This window comes from Pteropus vampyrus, unplaced genomic scaffold, assembly GCF_000151845.1.
Source record: "Pteropus vampyrus isolate Shadow unplaced genomic scaffold, Pvam_2.0 Scaffold3, whole genome shotgun sequence".
In the NCBI taxonomy this organism is placed as follows: Eukaryota; Metazoa; Chordata; class Mammalia; order Chiroptera; family Pteropodidae; genus Pteropus; species Pteropus vampyrus.
This window is the reverse complement of record NW_011888784.1, coordinates 15166869-15180024: the sequence shown is the minus strand read 5'-3', so window position 1 is coordinate 15180024 and position 13156 is coordinate 15166869. Positions and strand designations below refer to the sequence as shown.

The window sequence follows — 13156 nt, the reverse complement described above, 5'->3', positions numbered from 1 at the left end:
GAATGTGGCAGTTTATGGTACTTCCTTCCTATAAATTAAGTAAATCTGTAACAGATGGAAATGAAGACCTAATTGAATGACAGAACCTCCCAGTGAAATAATATGTTTTAGGCCCTCAATGTGTTCTTTTTAGCATTCCTTTTCAGAACCAGCTAATTCAACTATCTTTTCTAAAACAAAGTCATAAATTATAAAGTCTGTAAGAGACACAGGCTGTGCATCTATATAAAGATCTTGCATGATGTTAAGAAAGATGTTATGTGTTTACTAGGAAGCTCTGCATTCTGCAAGTGTCAAGCAAAGATAGACCCCATCCTTACTGAAGGTCATTTTATATCATTTCAGCTCGGACGGTGCTTATGGTGGATGCGTCTAGATGGATAACATGGCTTCCTCTACTCTAAAATATTCCTATAATACTTTGAGCTATTCTGGTTCCTCCAGGGTGCATGATACCTATTAACTCAAAATATGATCATTTCCCTTTTTCCTATTTTCATTCCTTTCGGAATGTTCCCTGTGAATCACAGACATGTTGTTTAAAGTTTGCCGTTTTTCTAATCACCATGGAGATTGGCCTCTGGTTTCTCTTTTAAGGGTGCTGTTCAATAAAGCTATATACACTGAAGTCCTTCCTCTCTGAGTGGGCCTTGCTCTGTCCATGGGAGGTTTTAATGAGGTCTCATTGTTTGAATCCCTCAGGTTACCTGAGGGGATAAGTGTATCCAGCCCTGTGGCTGAGGAGCATTCCCTCATAAAGCTGTATGTAAATCAGCTTGACCACAGCACACGGTCAGTATTCCAGCCCTAAATCACTAATTGTAGTAGTAGTTCCATAACTAGACTACTAGTCATTCAGCTCCATCACTAAAATCATCTTGTAGTGCCTTAGTGGAGATCTTCTGGGTTTTCATGAACTTCCATTGAAAATTCCCAACTTGAGCTGGACTTCTCAGCTCTTTCTTCTCTTTTCCACTTATTTTATTGATTTAGTAGCCTCATACCAGTATACATGACATGCGTGTCTTTAAAGAGTACCAAGCTGGATCTCTTTCTTTGGATGAGTTTCTGCTTTTATGCAGTTTGCAAGACCACATATGGTGATTTCTTAGACTCTTGAATGAAAGTGCATCTTGGAATGACCTTTATCACCAACTGGGTCAGGCCAGGACAATGCCACATGGCTGGACCATATTGCAGTAAAAGACTTGATGACTTAAATTATTCTGTCACACTGGGTCTGGCCATTTTTTCTCAAATGTATGGCAGTCTGATTCCTATTGAGGTAGCAATTTCGCAACCAAGTTCATACTATTATTGCTTAATTTCTATCACTTGATAATGCTGGTGATAATCTACTATTTATTTCTTAACCTGTCTATACACTAAAATTGATAGAAACCTATCATGCCAAATATAGGCATAAGCTAAAGGAGCTATCCTTGCTATAATTGGAAAGGAACTAAATAAATATGACCTAGAGTCCTGCCCTCATTCCTGATCCACCCCAACTGCCCCTTTTAAAATCAGATAAAACCTAAAAGCTTAACAAGCCAAGAATGGTGCCGGTCAGTCTTAAGGCAGCATTAAGAAAGCAGGGAAGTTTGCCATGCAGATATTTTATTTAGCCTGAGTTTTCTGTCTTTTGTGACAGGTCTTAGGAAGATAAAGTGAAATGAGGATGAACTGAAATCAGTCCAAAATCCTCCCTATCAACTCCTGGCATTCTCACCTAGAGTCCTTTGCAAGCATACCATTTTGATCTTCAAAGGACACTAGGGTATATCTTTGAAGTCTTTTGACATCCTTGTAATCTGCCTCACATAGATTTATGAGTGTATAACTCTGGTTACCACCACCATCTGTCGCATCCCCTTTTCTCATATCCATTTCTAGCTATATACTTGATTTACTTTTTCCTTACTTAGAAGAAAAAAGAGGATTCTCAAAGGCATTCTCCCTTAACCCTTTAAAGTCTTCGTGTATGTGTGTGTGTGTGTATGTATTCAGTGCTCATTAGCAATTAGGTAGAATGTGGGTCCAATAACACAATTCATGGAGTAATTCACCTCATTCATTTTCTTGATCATAACTGTATTCCTAAACCAAGATTGTTTTCTTATAAATGTATGAATTTGTAAAAAAAAAAAAAAAATGGCTGGATCAATGGAAATTTATTATCACCATTAGAAAAGAGCTTTTAGGGCTGTGTATGGTGAAGCAGCAACATTATCTAAGCTTATGAAATGTAGTCTATCGCTATTGTAAATATTATTGCAAGCACTGACACAAAGTCAGGCCCAAAAGGCCCTACCTCCCTGTCACTGCCCACAGCAGTATGCCTCTGAGTGTCTGCTATCTTTGGTTAGTACCTTGCCAAAATCCTTGTCTAGTTTATCTGAGAAATTTAACCAGTCTTTTCCTATGTAAAATAAGTTTTTTTAATTATAGCTATCTTCATTAGCCACATCAAGTATGCTCTGAAAGTTTAAATGGCTAGATTCTTTCACCTCCGGTATTAGAAATATCTTTTTTTTTTTAAGGTTTCACAGATATTTCTATAGATGCAACCTCTATAGTAGTAACCACTCAGAAAAAGAATCACAGTAGCTATGATATATAACATCTAGCCAGATCCTATCATTCTCCCAAATATTAGAAAGTTGCTTGAGTCATAGAGTTTGTTAAACACAATCTAATATGCTGTTTTCTGGTTTGTCACAATAACATTTGGTTCATTACTTAACACTACATTAGGTTCAGTAGTGCACAGGGGGAAGGCACAGCACCTACCCCAAACACTTTCCAAATCCTGATTCTTCCCAGTGGAGCAGGCTTCCTGAGTTATTTTTGTTAGTTGACTAGTTGGTCAGTTAGTTAATTGATTTGGGTTTTCAACCACAGAAAACTAATTCTCTGTATCTTGAATTTGCAGGGTTGTTTTTTTTTTTTTTTTTCAAACACTTTGCTTAACTAACGATTCTTTACCTAACAACCAAGATTTTTAATCTGATGTAAAATGTTCAAACTAAATTTTAAGCATTTATGCTTTGGTAATTATAACTGAATAGAAATAAAATTGAGGTACTAAATTCAGCCTTTGATCAGAAAATTGAAGTTTTCTCATGGTTAATATTTTCTAAGATTAAAGCCCATCCCTTTTCAGTCAGAAAAATAGATAAATTTACAAATCAACATCATAAAACAGATGAACTTATAAATCAACCACCACGAAGATTTCTTTACTCTTCTTACACTTTCTGGGCACATTATCTGAAATTTCATGAAATTTGAAATAATTGCTCTCTGCAGATATTTCTTTATTCCATGTAGCCCCAGAGCTCCAGTAATATACTAGATTTTTTTCAAACTTGAAATAAACCAGTCTTCACACTCAAATCTGTTTCCTATACTAAAATGTTAGTGCATAATTAAAACTGTAGTCACCTCTCTTTTCACCCCAGTAACCTTTATTCTCTATTAGAGTTGCTTTCGTTGTCTGTGCATGCTCTGTACCCAGCCAACTTTTCTAGAGGCTCTCTTGACAAAAATACAATTGATATGGCTTGATAATATCTGGGGAACAACACAGTAACTGTAGTGAATCAAATATGAGCTAAGAATTCTTATTATTTCTTCCATGGTACCTATTTAAGATGGTTTGATTTTCATGCCAGCCTGAATTGACAACTAATTTTCCCACTGAGACACTAAGCTATTTTTTATGCTCATTTGCTGATTTGCATGTGGCAGATATTTTATGTTTCAGATCAAACATCTTGAAAGCTAGAACAGGAAAGGGAAATACAATTTTTCAAGAAATTATCTCCTGAAAAAACTGACTTGTGGACTCTTTTTTAATATACCTCAGCTATGTTAATTACAGTAAGAAGCAAAGTTTTATTCACACTGATTGTTATTTTAGGAGGGAGCCAACTTTACAAGTTATTCTTCACAAGTCCAAACACCACACAAGTTTACCAGTTATTTAAAATCAATAAAAATGAAAATATTTCTTCTTAATTTGCTATCGTTCAAATATCATTTTCCTATCAACCATTATGATAATGATTATTGCACATTATATAATTTATATGGTAGTGTTGCTCTATGAGACTGCATCCAGGACTTTTATTTAAATCCTTTTATTTTCATATTTAATAAAGGAAAAAAAGTCTTTGACCAGGGCTAATATAGTAGCCCAACATAAGCAGAGGTGGTTTTTAAAAATATATTTCAGGTTTAAGCAAAAATCCAGGGAGCTTTTGTGTGTGATTTTGTTATCTTAGAATACACCCAGAATGTTTGCACTTAAGCAAAACTACTGCGATCAGTTGTCACTCTTCAAAACTAAAGGGTGGATTTAAATAAACAAATATCAAATATTTTTAAATTGTTCTATCCTTCCAGAACCACGTGTCTGTGTGTGTGTGTGTGTGTGTGTGTGTGTGTGTGTGTGTGTGTGTGAAAAAATTTGGAAGAGAGCGCTTATCTTTATATATGCTATTTTCCAGAGGAAAGAGAGAATTTTTTAGGAAAACAATAGCTATGATATATAGTCTATAGGATATGATAGTCTCTAGGAAAATTTCTGCCTCTTTTCTTTCAGCCGAACACATAAACTTCAAAATTTACCTTGTCATACCCTCCAGGGTATAATTGTCAGCACACCCATCAATGGTAATATGCATGCAAAGGGACATACTTATACATTGGCCAGGGCCTAGTGAAAAGAAAATGACAATAATAAGAGAAAAGATACGTATATATAAAATTTTAGGGATGGCAGACTTGCTTCTCCTTGAGACTCAGATTAAAAATGATTTATTACTCATAATCAAGGGGAGTTCCAAGTAGTTTCCAGTTTTGAAGGTTAAAAGGACGGATGCATTTTGATTTGAAGACAGAGCATTTAGAAGAAATAGAAACTTCTAGAGCTAGATTTATGCAAAAGCTACTGTTGCATTTTGATGCACTGACATACCAGAAGCACGCATTTCTTGGTGAGAACATAGGTTCCGGTGTGCCTGATCCCAAAGCCCACAATGAATTGGGCATATCACCTACCTTCTCCAAACAAACTGCTGAGCTACAAAATGAAAGTTTAAAAATCTAAATTATTCTGTAAAATATCATGAGAGTGTATTGCTTTGAAGAGATCATAATAAACTACATGTTGTTCCTATCTTCACAAGAATGCAGGACAACATTTTTTTCACTTTGCCTCCTTTCTTCAAGCTCCTTGGGAGCTGCAGAAGAAATTCTGGAAAAAATACTTAATGCAAAAAGGCTTTATAGACCCAAGTTTTAGGTGAAACCTGCCTCCCCATCAACTCTCTAAGTTCTAGATCCATCTCATTTCGAAAGAATGGCCTTTTTTTCTTTTTTTTGTCATATACTTGACTTCACCTATACATGGTCATATTTTTGGCTTCCCAGAAATAATTGATGAGGAGAAAAATTTGAGGCTAGTTCTAGGAAGTATGGAAACTATCTAGACAGTGAGTACCAAAACTCAAAAGTACTTCTGGCACTGGATATTAACAACTGTAGCAAAACAAACAAACAAAAAAACTCATAAATGTACGTAGTATCATCGTCATATTTTCCAAGAACTGGTTTTCCCAAGAATTCATGTGAGAAAGAAAAGGAACATGAAAGGACTTAAAACTGATAAGGACCTATGCAGAGATAATGACAACAGAAGGAAAAGGGATGTGTGTACATAGAACATCTACTCATCCCTTTGAGGGAAGAAGGGACTTGGGAAGAAGGAAGAAAAAGAGAAGAGGGTAAACAGACAAATAGAATATAGTAAGGAGAGAGAAACCCAAAGAACTTGAGAAAAAGAATAAGGCCACCAAAGGCAAATCTGGACACCTGCTCCCTTCCTGCCACCAGCCCCAGCACCATACTGAGTAGGGCTCCTCCAGTGGTAGTGCTTGTCAGTGGCCAGGTGGTGGGACGGCACTTCTGGGGCTTTATTGACACATCATCTTCCTCCCATAAGACTTCACCAGATGTAATTTATAGCAAACACATTCCCTAATAGGTCCTCCTGTGTTTCTTTACTGGTCCTTTCTTCCTGTACATTCAGTATCAGAGGTTGTATCTTTGTAATTATGATTAGGCTTTTGATTTAGGAAATATCACCACAATTTCTGGGAGTCAGGGGGCATAAAAACATAGCAAGGAAAGGAAATAGTTTAATTTGGAGGAAAGAATCATTGATTTATCACACAGTGTTTTGAGTGGTTTTGCAAGAATCTGAAATCATATAGTAGGTACATCAATCTTGAGTTGTAAAAAAGAAAGTTGGGAGGTAATTAGGCAGCAGGAAGACTGTACTTACTAGATAATGAACATAGAAGAATATACTTCAAGAAACAAGATTTGGAGTGCTGTTTTGGTGGGATGATGGGAAAACGCCAACTATGATGGTTTAAAGTGGCTATTGGCCTTGATGGCCATAGTCTTAGAAGGTAGAGACCAGTAAGTATGCTGGAAAAAAAAAATCTTTAAGTTCATCAGGATAATAAATTCTTCTAGAACATTAATCATTTCATTTTTTAACATCAGTTTTGTTTGTGGGCAGTTGTACTTTTTAAACACAGCAATACTTAGTGTAATATCAGATTCTTGAAAAGCTGAGTGAAGTCACACATTTAACAAACATGACTGCCTACTCTCTATTAGACATTTTCTGTACAAATAAAGTTTGATTTTAAATTTACCAGAAACTTTACTATTTAAGGAATCTTGTAGTATATACTATTATAAAACAAGGATTTCAATTATAATGTGCATAATTCCAATATATGCCTTTATAAATTTCTATTTTTTAATATTTCATGGTTTGAAAGAGTGGTATTTGTAGTGAAACCTTAAAACATATCATTCAATTTTTTAAAGTTTTAACTACTTTATAAGCCATACATATATATGATTCAGAACTTCTTGAAAAGTTGGAAAAATTTGTGGTAAACCTCATAATTTCAATCCCAGTAATTAAAAACTTGGTATTTCAACAAAGTCATATAGTTAATTTTGTATTCTCCGTAAAGGAGGTAGGATAGTTTTAGGTATGCCGGAGTCGTAGAGCTTAACCTACCAAGGAGCAAACTCTTTAAGCACATTTCAAGTACATTTGTAATACTACAAATCAATACTCTATTTCCCAATGAAGCATGCATATTCATTATAGCATATCTTAGGTGACTGGTTTGACCACACTTTATTAATATTTATATTTGTCTTTCAATAAAACTACAGTTTAAACTTTTTAGACTGTCATTTAAATTACTAAATGAGTGTACCTCATAATGAATCTGAAATGTTAAGAATTTGCTATATTGATGGAAGTCTATTTACCAGGTATAGACACAAGAAATATAAATATATATTTATAAGGCTCAAAGGTTTCTTTTTCACTTTCTCTGAAAGTTTTCTTTGCAACTTCACAGCCAAGTTTAGGTGACTTGTGCTTGAAGTATTGAAGCACTTCTAATATGACAGTAATGTCTTAACTAGATAATTTTCAAGTCTCTATTCAACCCAGAAAGTTGGAGAACATAAGAAGGGCTGGAGAAATAAACTTCTTGAGTGAGATCTAAATGCTGGCAGGACTTGGTGAACTATTGGACTGTTCACATTATCGTCTGTAATGAATGTTGAATGAATTTTCATATATCTAGGCATATGCAGTCTATTTGTTAAGCAAGTAGCAGAAGTCAAATCTGGGATCGTGGTGGCTTTTGTAATTCTAATTGTGGTTCTCAGGCCAGGCTTCTACTCCTAGTTCAACTCTGGAAATCTGAAAACATCTTGAACTTTTCAAAATAATAAGAGAGCCGTCCAAATGGAGCTTGGATCTAGACTTTGGCGTTTCTGTTGCCAGTTTTATCCTTGAATGCATTGCCGTGTTTACGCTCTTCTTGGCTTTCCCATCTTATTAACCAGCTCTCCTCCCAAGGACAGTGAAGTAGAGCAGAACAAACTGCTGGCTAGGGCTGCTCCAGCTTTTCTGAAGGGCAAAGGGTAAGTTGAAGCCAGAGTGTATTGGAACCCTGAATTAACTAAACTAAAAATGGAGATTTCTTTTGTCAACATGCTTTGTGTTTGAAAGACCATTTCTGATTTAGTAAAAGCAGCTTCATTATAACTCCATTAACAGCACCAAGTAGTTATTTTGAGTAGATACATCTGTGTTGTTATTCACTTTGCCTGATTTCCTTTCTTTTTTTAAATACTAAGTTTCAGATTTGATTTTCCAAAGCCTACTTAATCTTTGCTTGCAACCCACTTCAGTGTGTTTACTGTACAGATGAATTTCTTGGCCTAAGTAGTTTGAAGAATGCCCGTCTGTTTTCTTAAAAGTTTCTTTACCTAAATGGAAGTCTTTGTTTTTAAAGTTAGTGAAATGCAATTGTGAATTTCATTGCTTGGACTTTGTGTTTTTCATAGAACATCGCTTATTTCCCCTTCACTTGCTTAGTTTTCTAAATGTCTTTTCTACCACAAACTCACTCCTACCTGCTCTGCTTGTTTCTGTCCACGTCTCCTAACAATACCCTTTCTTTCCTCCTGCCCTGTTTCAGGATACAGTACAGCCTGAATGTGGCAGACAGGCTAGCTGATGAACATGTTCTCATCGGGTTGTATGTCAACATGCTCCGGAACAACCCATCATGGTTAGTGCAGGTTTGGCTGCTTGACTGTCCTTAGAGCAACAGTCCCATCTCTTGACAAGCAGTCTCAGCAAGGGGTGAAGGCACTGGATGCCAGAGGTATCCCTAAGGCAATTTTTAACTGATTCAATTAAAACGTCATTGGTAATGTTAGTTTGGATATTTCTGATTAATGTCTCATAGAGTTGATATCTTTGTTTATCTTAGCTGAAGGGACAACTTGTATAAATGTGTGCCATTCAGGTGGATACAGAACTCTGGGTCGCACCAGTCAGTTCTGTGTTACAAGTGCCATATCAAAATACCGCACAATGGTAATGCGAGATTTTGTCTTATTCCAAAGATTTGTGTGTCTCTGCTGATTTGGAGAACAATGCTCCATTCACCTAAGATAAAAGTGAAAAAGAGGAAAAGCAATGCGATGGGATCATAGCATGGAAATTGTTTCCTTAATGGTGATTACAGTGAGAAAATTACCTTTCAACTTTTTTCTTACAAATATCTCTGGGAGGCCATGCTATAGAGCCTCCTTCTAAGTCCCAGAATATGCAAAGCTTTCTTTCAAATGTGTTAAATGTGTGGATTCAGATAGTTAGGATAAAGGCATTCATAAAGTTTTTCTCTATTTTAATTGTGACCAAAGAGATTTCTCCCATTGGTTGGTTACTTTATTTTAATAATAAATGTACATTTCCAATTTGAATGAAAATAAATGGACAGACTATACACACACACACACACACACACACACACACATATACGTATATATGTATATATATATATATCATATATTTCAGCCTTGTTTAGACTGTTTTACAAACATGTTTAGCAAACTAGTTCCTTAGAAATATTTCAATTTTTCTTAATAACTAATTTTCTCTGAACTAAGGGCCCATGGATTTTTTGCAGTTATACCTATTAAGTGAGCCAGTAGAGAAAATTGCCTTTAAAATAGCTGGTCCTCCTTTCCTCTGTTATATTACAGAAAGCACCCCCTAACAGTTGATGCTCATCGCCTACATCACTTGGTATTGTTAGCCACTTATTTTTTCTAGAACATTCCTCCTTTGACTTTTTCCAAATTTCCTTCCTGTTTCTGCTTCTGATAACTTAGAACTATTTTTTGCATGATTAGTACATAAGATGATTTTAGGTGACTCATTGATGAACGTTTATTTAATAGTTACATATTTATCTTAATTTGTATTTTTAAAAAATATATAACCAGAATGCTAGTTTAATTTTATACTTTATTCCTACTCTTTCAAGAGATAAAAATGGATTCTTCAGCTAAGCCCATCTCTTTGTTCAAATTTTTCCAAGCTTGTAATTCAAACAGTTCCTCTTCTTACTCGCATCTCAGCCTCACAAAACTACACATGGAAAGAGTGATTGCTTTAATCTTATTCCCAGTGAGTTTGGTTCCACAATGTTATATGGTGGCTGAAACAATAGAACTAAAAATACTGAATTACAAAAAAAAAAAAAAAAAAAAATTGTATGAGTAATCTTCAAAGAAGAATATGGTCAATATAGATTTAATTATGTCTGAAGGCAATGATATGCTCTCACACCGTGTCCTCTCTCCCCATAATTCTAAGCACACTCTGATTATTTCTATCACTTTTCTTTGACCTTTTGTTAATTAAAGTTGTAGCAAAGAAATCTCCAAGAGGAGAGCTTAGAGTTTGTTACTACCAGCCCTCTTTCCTACTCAAGTGATTAATCATATTGACTTGATGGTCACTTAAGACCATAAAACTGTCTCAGCTGAGACACCTTACATCTACATGATGAAAGCTAGGTGTGATTTGTATTTTGAAAACAAAGCAGAATTTAAGACTGATCAATGAAGCAGACTCCGTTTTAATAGCTGCTGCCCTCTATATTCTCAGAGCTTTTTTCAGTCCTTAAAACATTCCAACTTCTCTTTCAAATTTCTCATTTTTCCTTCTCTTTCCTTTCTGTTTAATTAGATCCTAACAATTCTCCACATCTGCCATGCTTATATAAGTAATGTAGTGATCTCTCACCTTCTTTATCATCATTATAGCTATAATCTTTACCATCATTCAACTATGGTGAGATTTGTAATGGTAATAATCATAAGAGCTACTTTTTTAAAAGCACCTGCCTCATGCTAAGCACTGTGTTAAAAGCTTCATTTACATAATATTATGTAAATTACATATTGCATAATAACACACAAATTACATAATACATAAATTATTTACATAATTTATAATTACAGAGTTATTTACATAATTTCCCGTAGTCCTTAGAGTAAGACCGTAAAATAATACTGTACTATCATCCCCATTGTATAGATAAGTAAAGGGATCAGTTAAGAGAGTTACATGACTATCCCACAGTCACATGGCTACTAAACAGTGGAGCAGAGATTTTTATCTTTCTTCACCCTATCACAAGCTCATAACCACCAGGCAACATTGCCACTTACAAAACCTACATAAATGCATGCTCTCCAGAAACCTTTTCTGGACACTCCTCCACACTGCAGCCACCACGTATCTATTACCTGACATTACATATTCTACTATGTTATTTTATTGCATTTTAACAAACATTTTGAGCACATCCTAGTAATAAGAATGGTGATAATGAGTTACCATTTGTGTATTTTTTTCTATGCATTGTGATGTCTCATTTTGATTATAAGCTTCAAAGGGGCAGGGATTTTGTCTTCAGCCTTTGTATCTCATCACAGCAGCCAGAATATTAGTAAATTTTACATTTATGAAGCACTTCAAAAATTCAGAGTCCAGAGTGCTAACCATTACACTATGGAACCAGAAGCGCTTCAAAAATTACAATGCCCTTTCCCACATATTAATTAATGTGCTTGTCAAAGCCCTATGAGTTTGGATATTATTTCCATTTGGATAAGTCGCTCTAAGACATTAAGCGACTTATTCAAGGTCACATGCTAACAAGGGCTCGTACACAGGTCTTCTGACACCAGGTCCCATCTGTTTTCCACATCATTCTTCAGCCTTCCTGTCTGTGCTACAAATAGGAACCATGTAACTGTTCTTGGTTAAAAGGTTTGTTTTTGTAATTATTCATATATGCTTCTAATTAACTCTATGTGGGGACCTTCTACTCCACCTCAACTGCTTAATACAATGGGAAATTGACTCATTGGTAAATAGTCTGCTGCTAAATTAAAAAAAAACTCTTAGGTGTCATTGTTGGTTCTGATGTCAGAGAAGCCAAATAAATAAGCTGTAGCTCAAGGGAGAATTTCTGCTTTATTCCTAATTCAGTGAAGTTTTAAAAGCCTTAATGATTTTCAAGCACTTCTCCAGTGGGGGAGGAATGGATCTCAAAATGCTATACCATGAGGGTTTTTTCCGCCCTTCCCTAAAGCTTATCAAGTGCCTGGGTTTGCTAGTGGTTTATGAGGACTGACTGTGGCAGGCAGATCAAAGGATCAGAAATCAGCCCAGAACTTCCAGTTCTTACCTTAATTATAGCCTTGATAGCTACCATTCAGAAGTTTCTGGCACATTTCTCTCAACTCTGAAAAGGCCCCTTGATTAAGGGAGGGAGGGGTACAATTAAAGACTACAGTCTATGTCATGATCAATTGCAGTCACTTAGACTCCTGAACTTACATAACCAGGTTCTGCTTATACGTTATTCTCAAGGACAAGAAATTATACATTTGATGCCTATTTTTAGGTTTCATATACAAGGTCTAAATTTTTATTGGCTTGACTGCTTGGACCCTTTAGTAGATTCCTCTTGCATTTAGTTTACAACCCAGAGCCTTCACCACGGCCTCGAAGCCTGTGTGTGGTCTAGCCCCTGCTTGCCCATCTCCCAGCCTTAGCTGTCAGGGGTTCTCCCACTCAATCACAATACTAGTCACATCAGCTTTTGATTGGTTTCTAAAAACAATTCCTAAAACTGCCTCAAGACCATGATGCTAGTTCTACTCTATGCCTAGGACCTTCTCTATTTTACCCCTTTCTTCTCCTTCCACACACGAGTGCACTGGCTCCTTCCCTGGCTTCCAATCTCAGGTCGAAGGCCTCTCCTCAGGTCAGTCTCTTATATTAGTCTCTATCATGGCAACTATTTCTTTCATTCTTACCATAACTGTAACCATTGGTTGATTGGTTGGGTGGGTTGGTTGGTTGGCAGGCAGGCAGGGACCTTCTTTGACTTGCTTACCAGCATTTCTCTGGCATCTTGCACAGTGCCTAGCACACTAGAGGTACCCAATAAACATCTGTAGATGTAGAATATTGACAGTGTTTTAGGTAAAAATTCCTTTTCGCTCTAAGTAAAATTTTTAGGAGTCCTCAGAAAATCTTTCTTACTAGTAAAAAATTAATATTTTTACTATTGAAAAATCATCTATTATAAATCAGCCCTTAAACTGAACATTTAGTGTAAGAGTATAAAGTAGATGAAAAAGTAAAGTATTAAGCTTGACATAG

General features: G+C 35.8%; 1 protein-coding gene across 13 annotated transcripts in view; it reads left to right on the top strand.

Moving 5' to 3' along the window:
* Positions 1-13156, top strand: part of DTNA (dystrobrevin alpha) — a 342157-nt gene that overhangs the window by 283061 nt on the left and 45940 nt on the right. For 8 of the 13 annotated variants that reach the window (XM_023531725.1, XM_023531716.1, XM_023531724.1 and 5 more), the window contains one exon: positions 703-792. The exons of 4 other annotated variants lie outside the window; for them this stretch is intronic. In XM_023531725.1, coding sequence (XP_023387493.1) covers positions 703-792 — 90 coding nt within the window. Of the gene's footprint in view, positions 1-345; positions 629-702; positions 793-13156 lie in introns of those variants that run through there. One more of the 13 variants, XM_011361773.2, reaches the window with a different exon arrangement.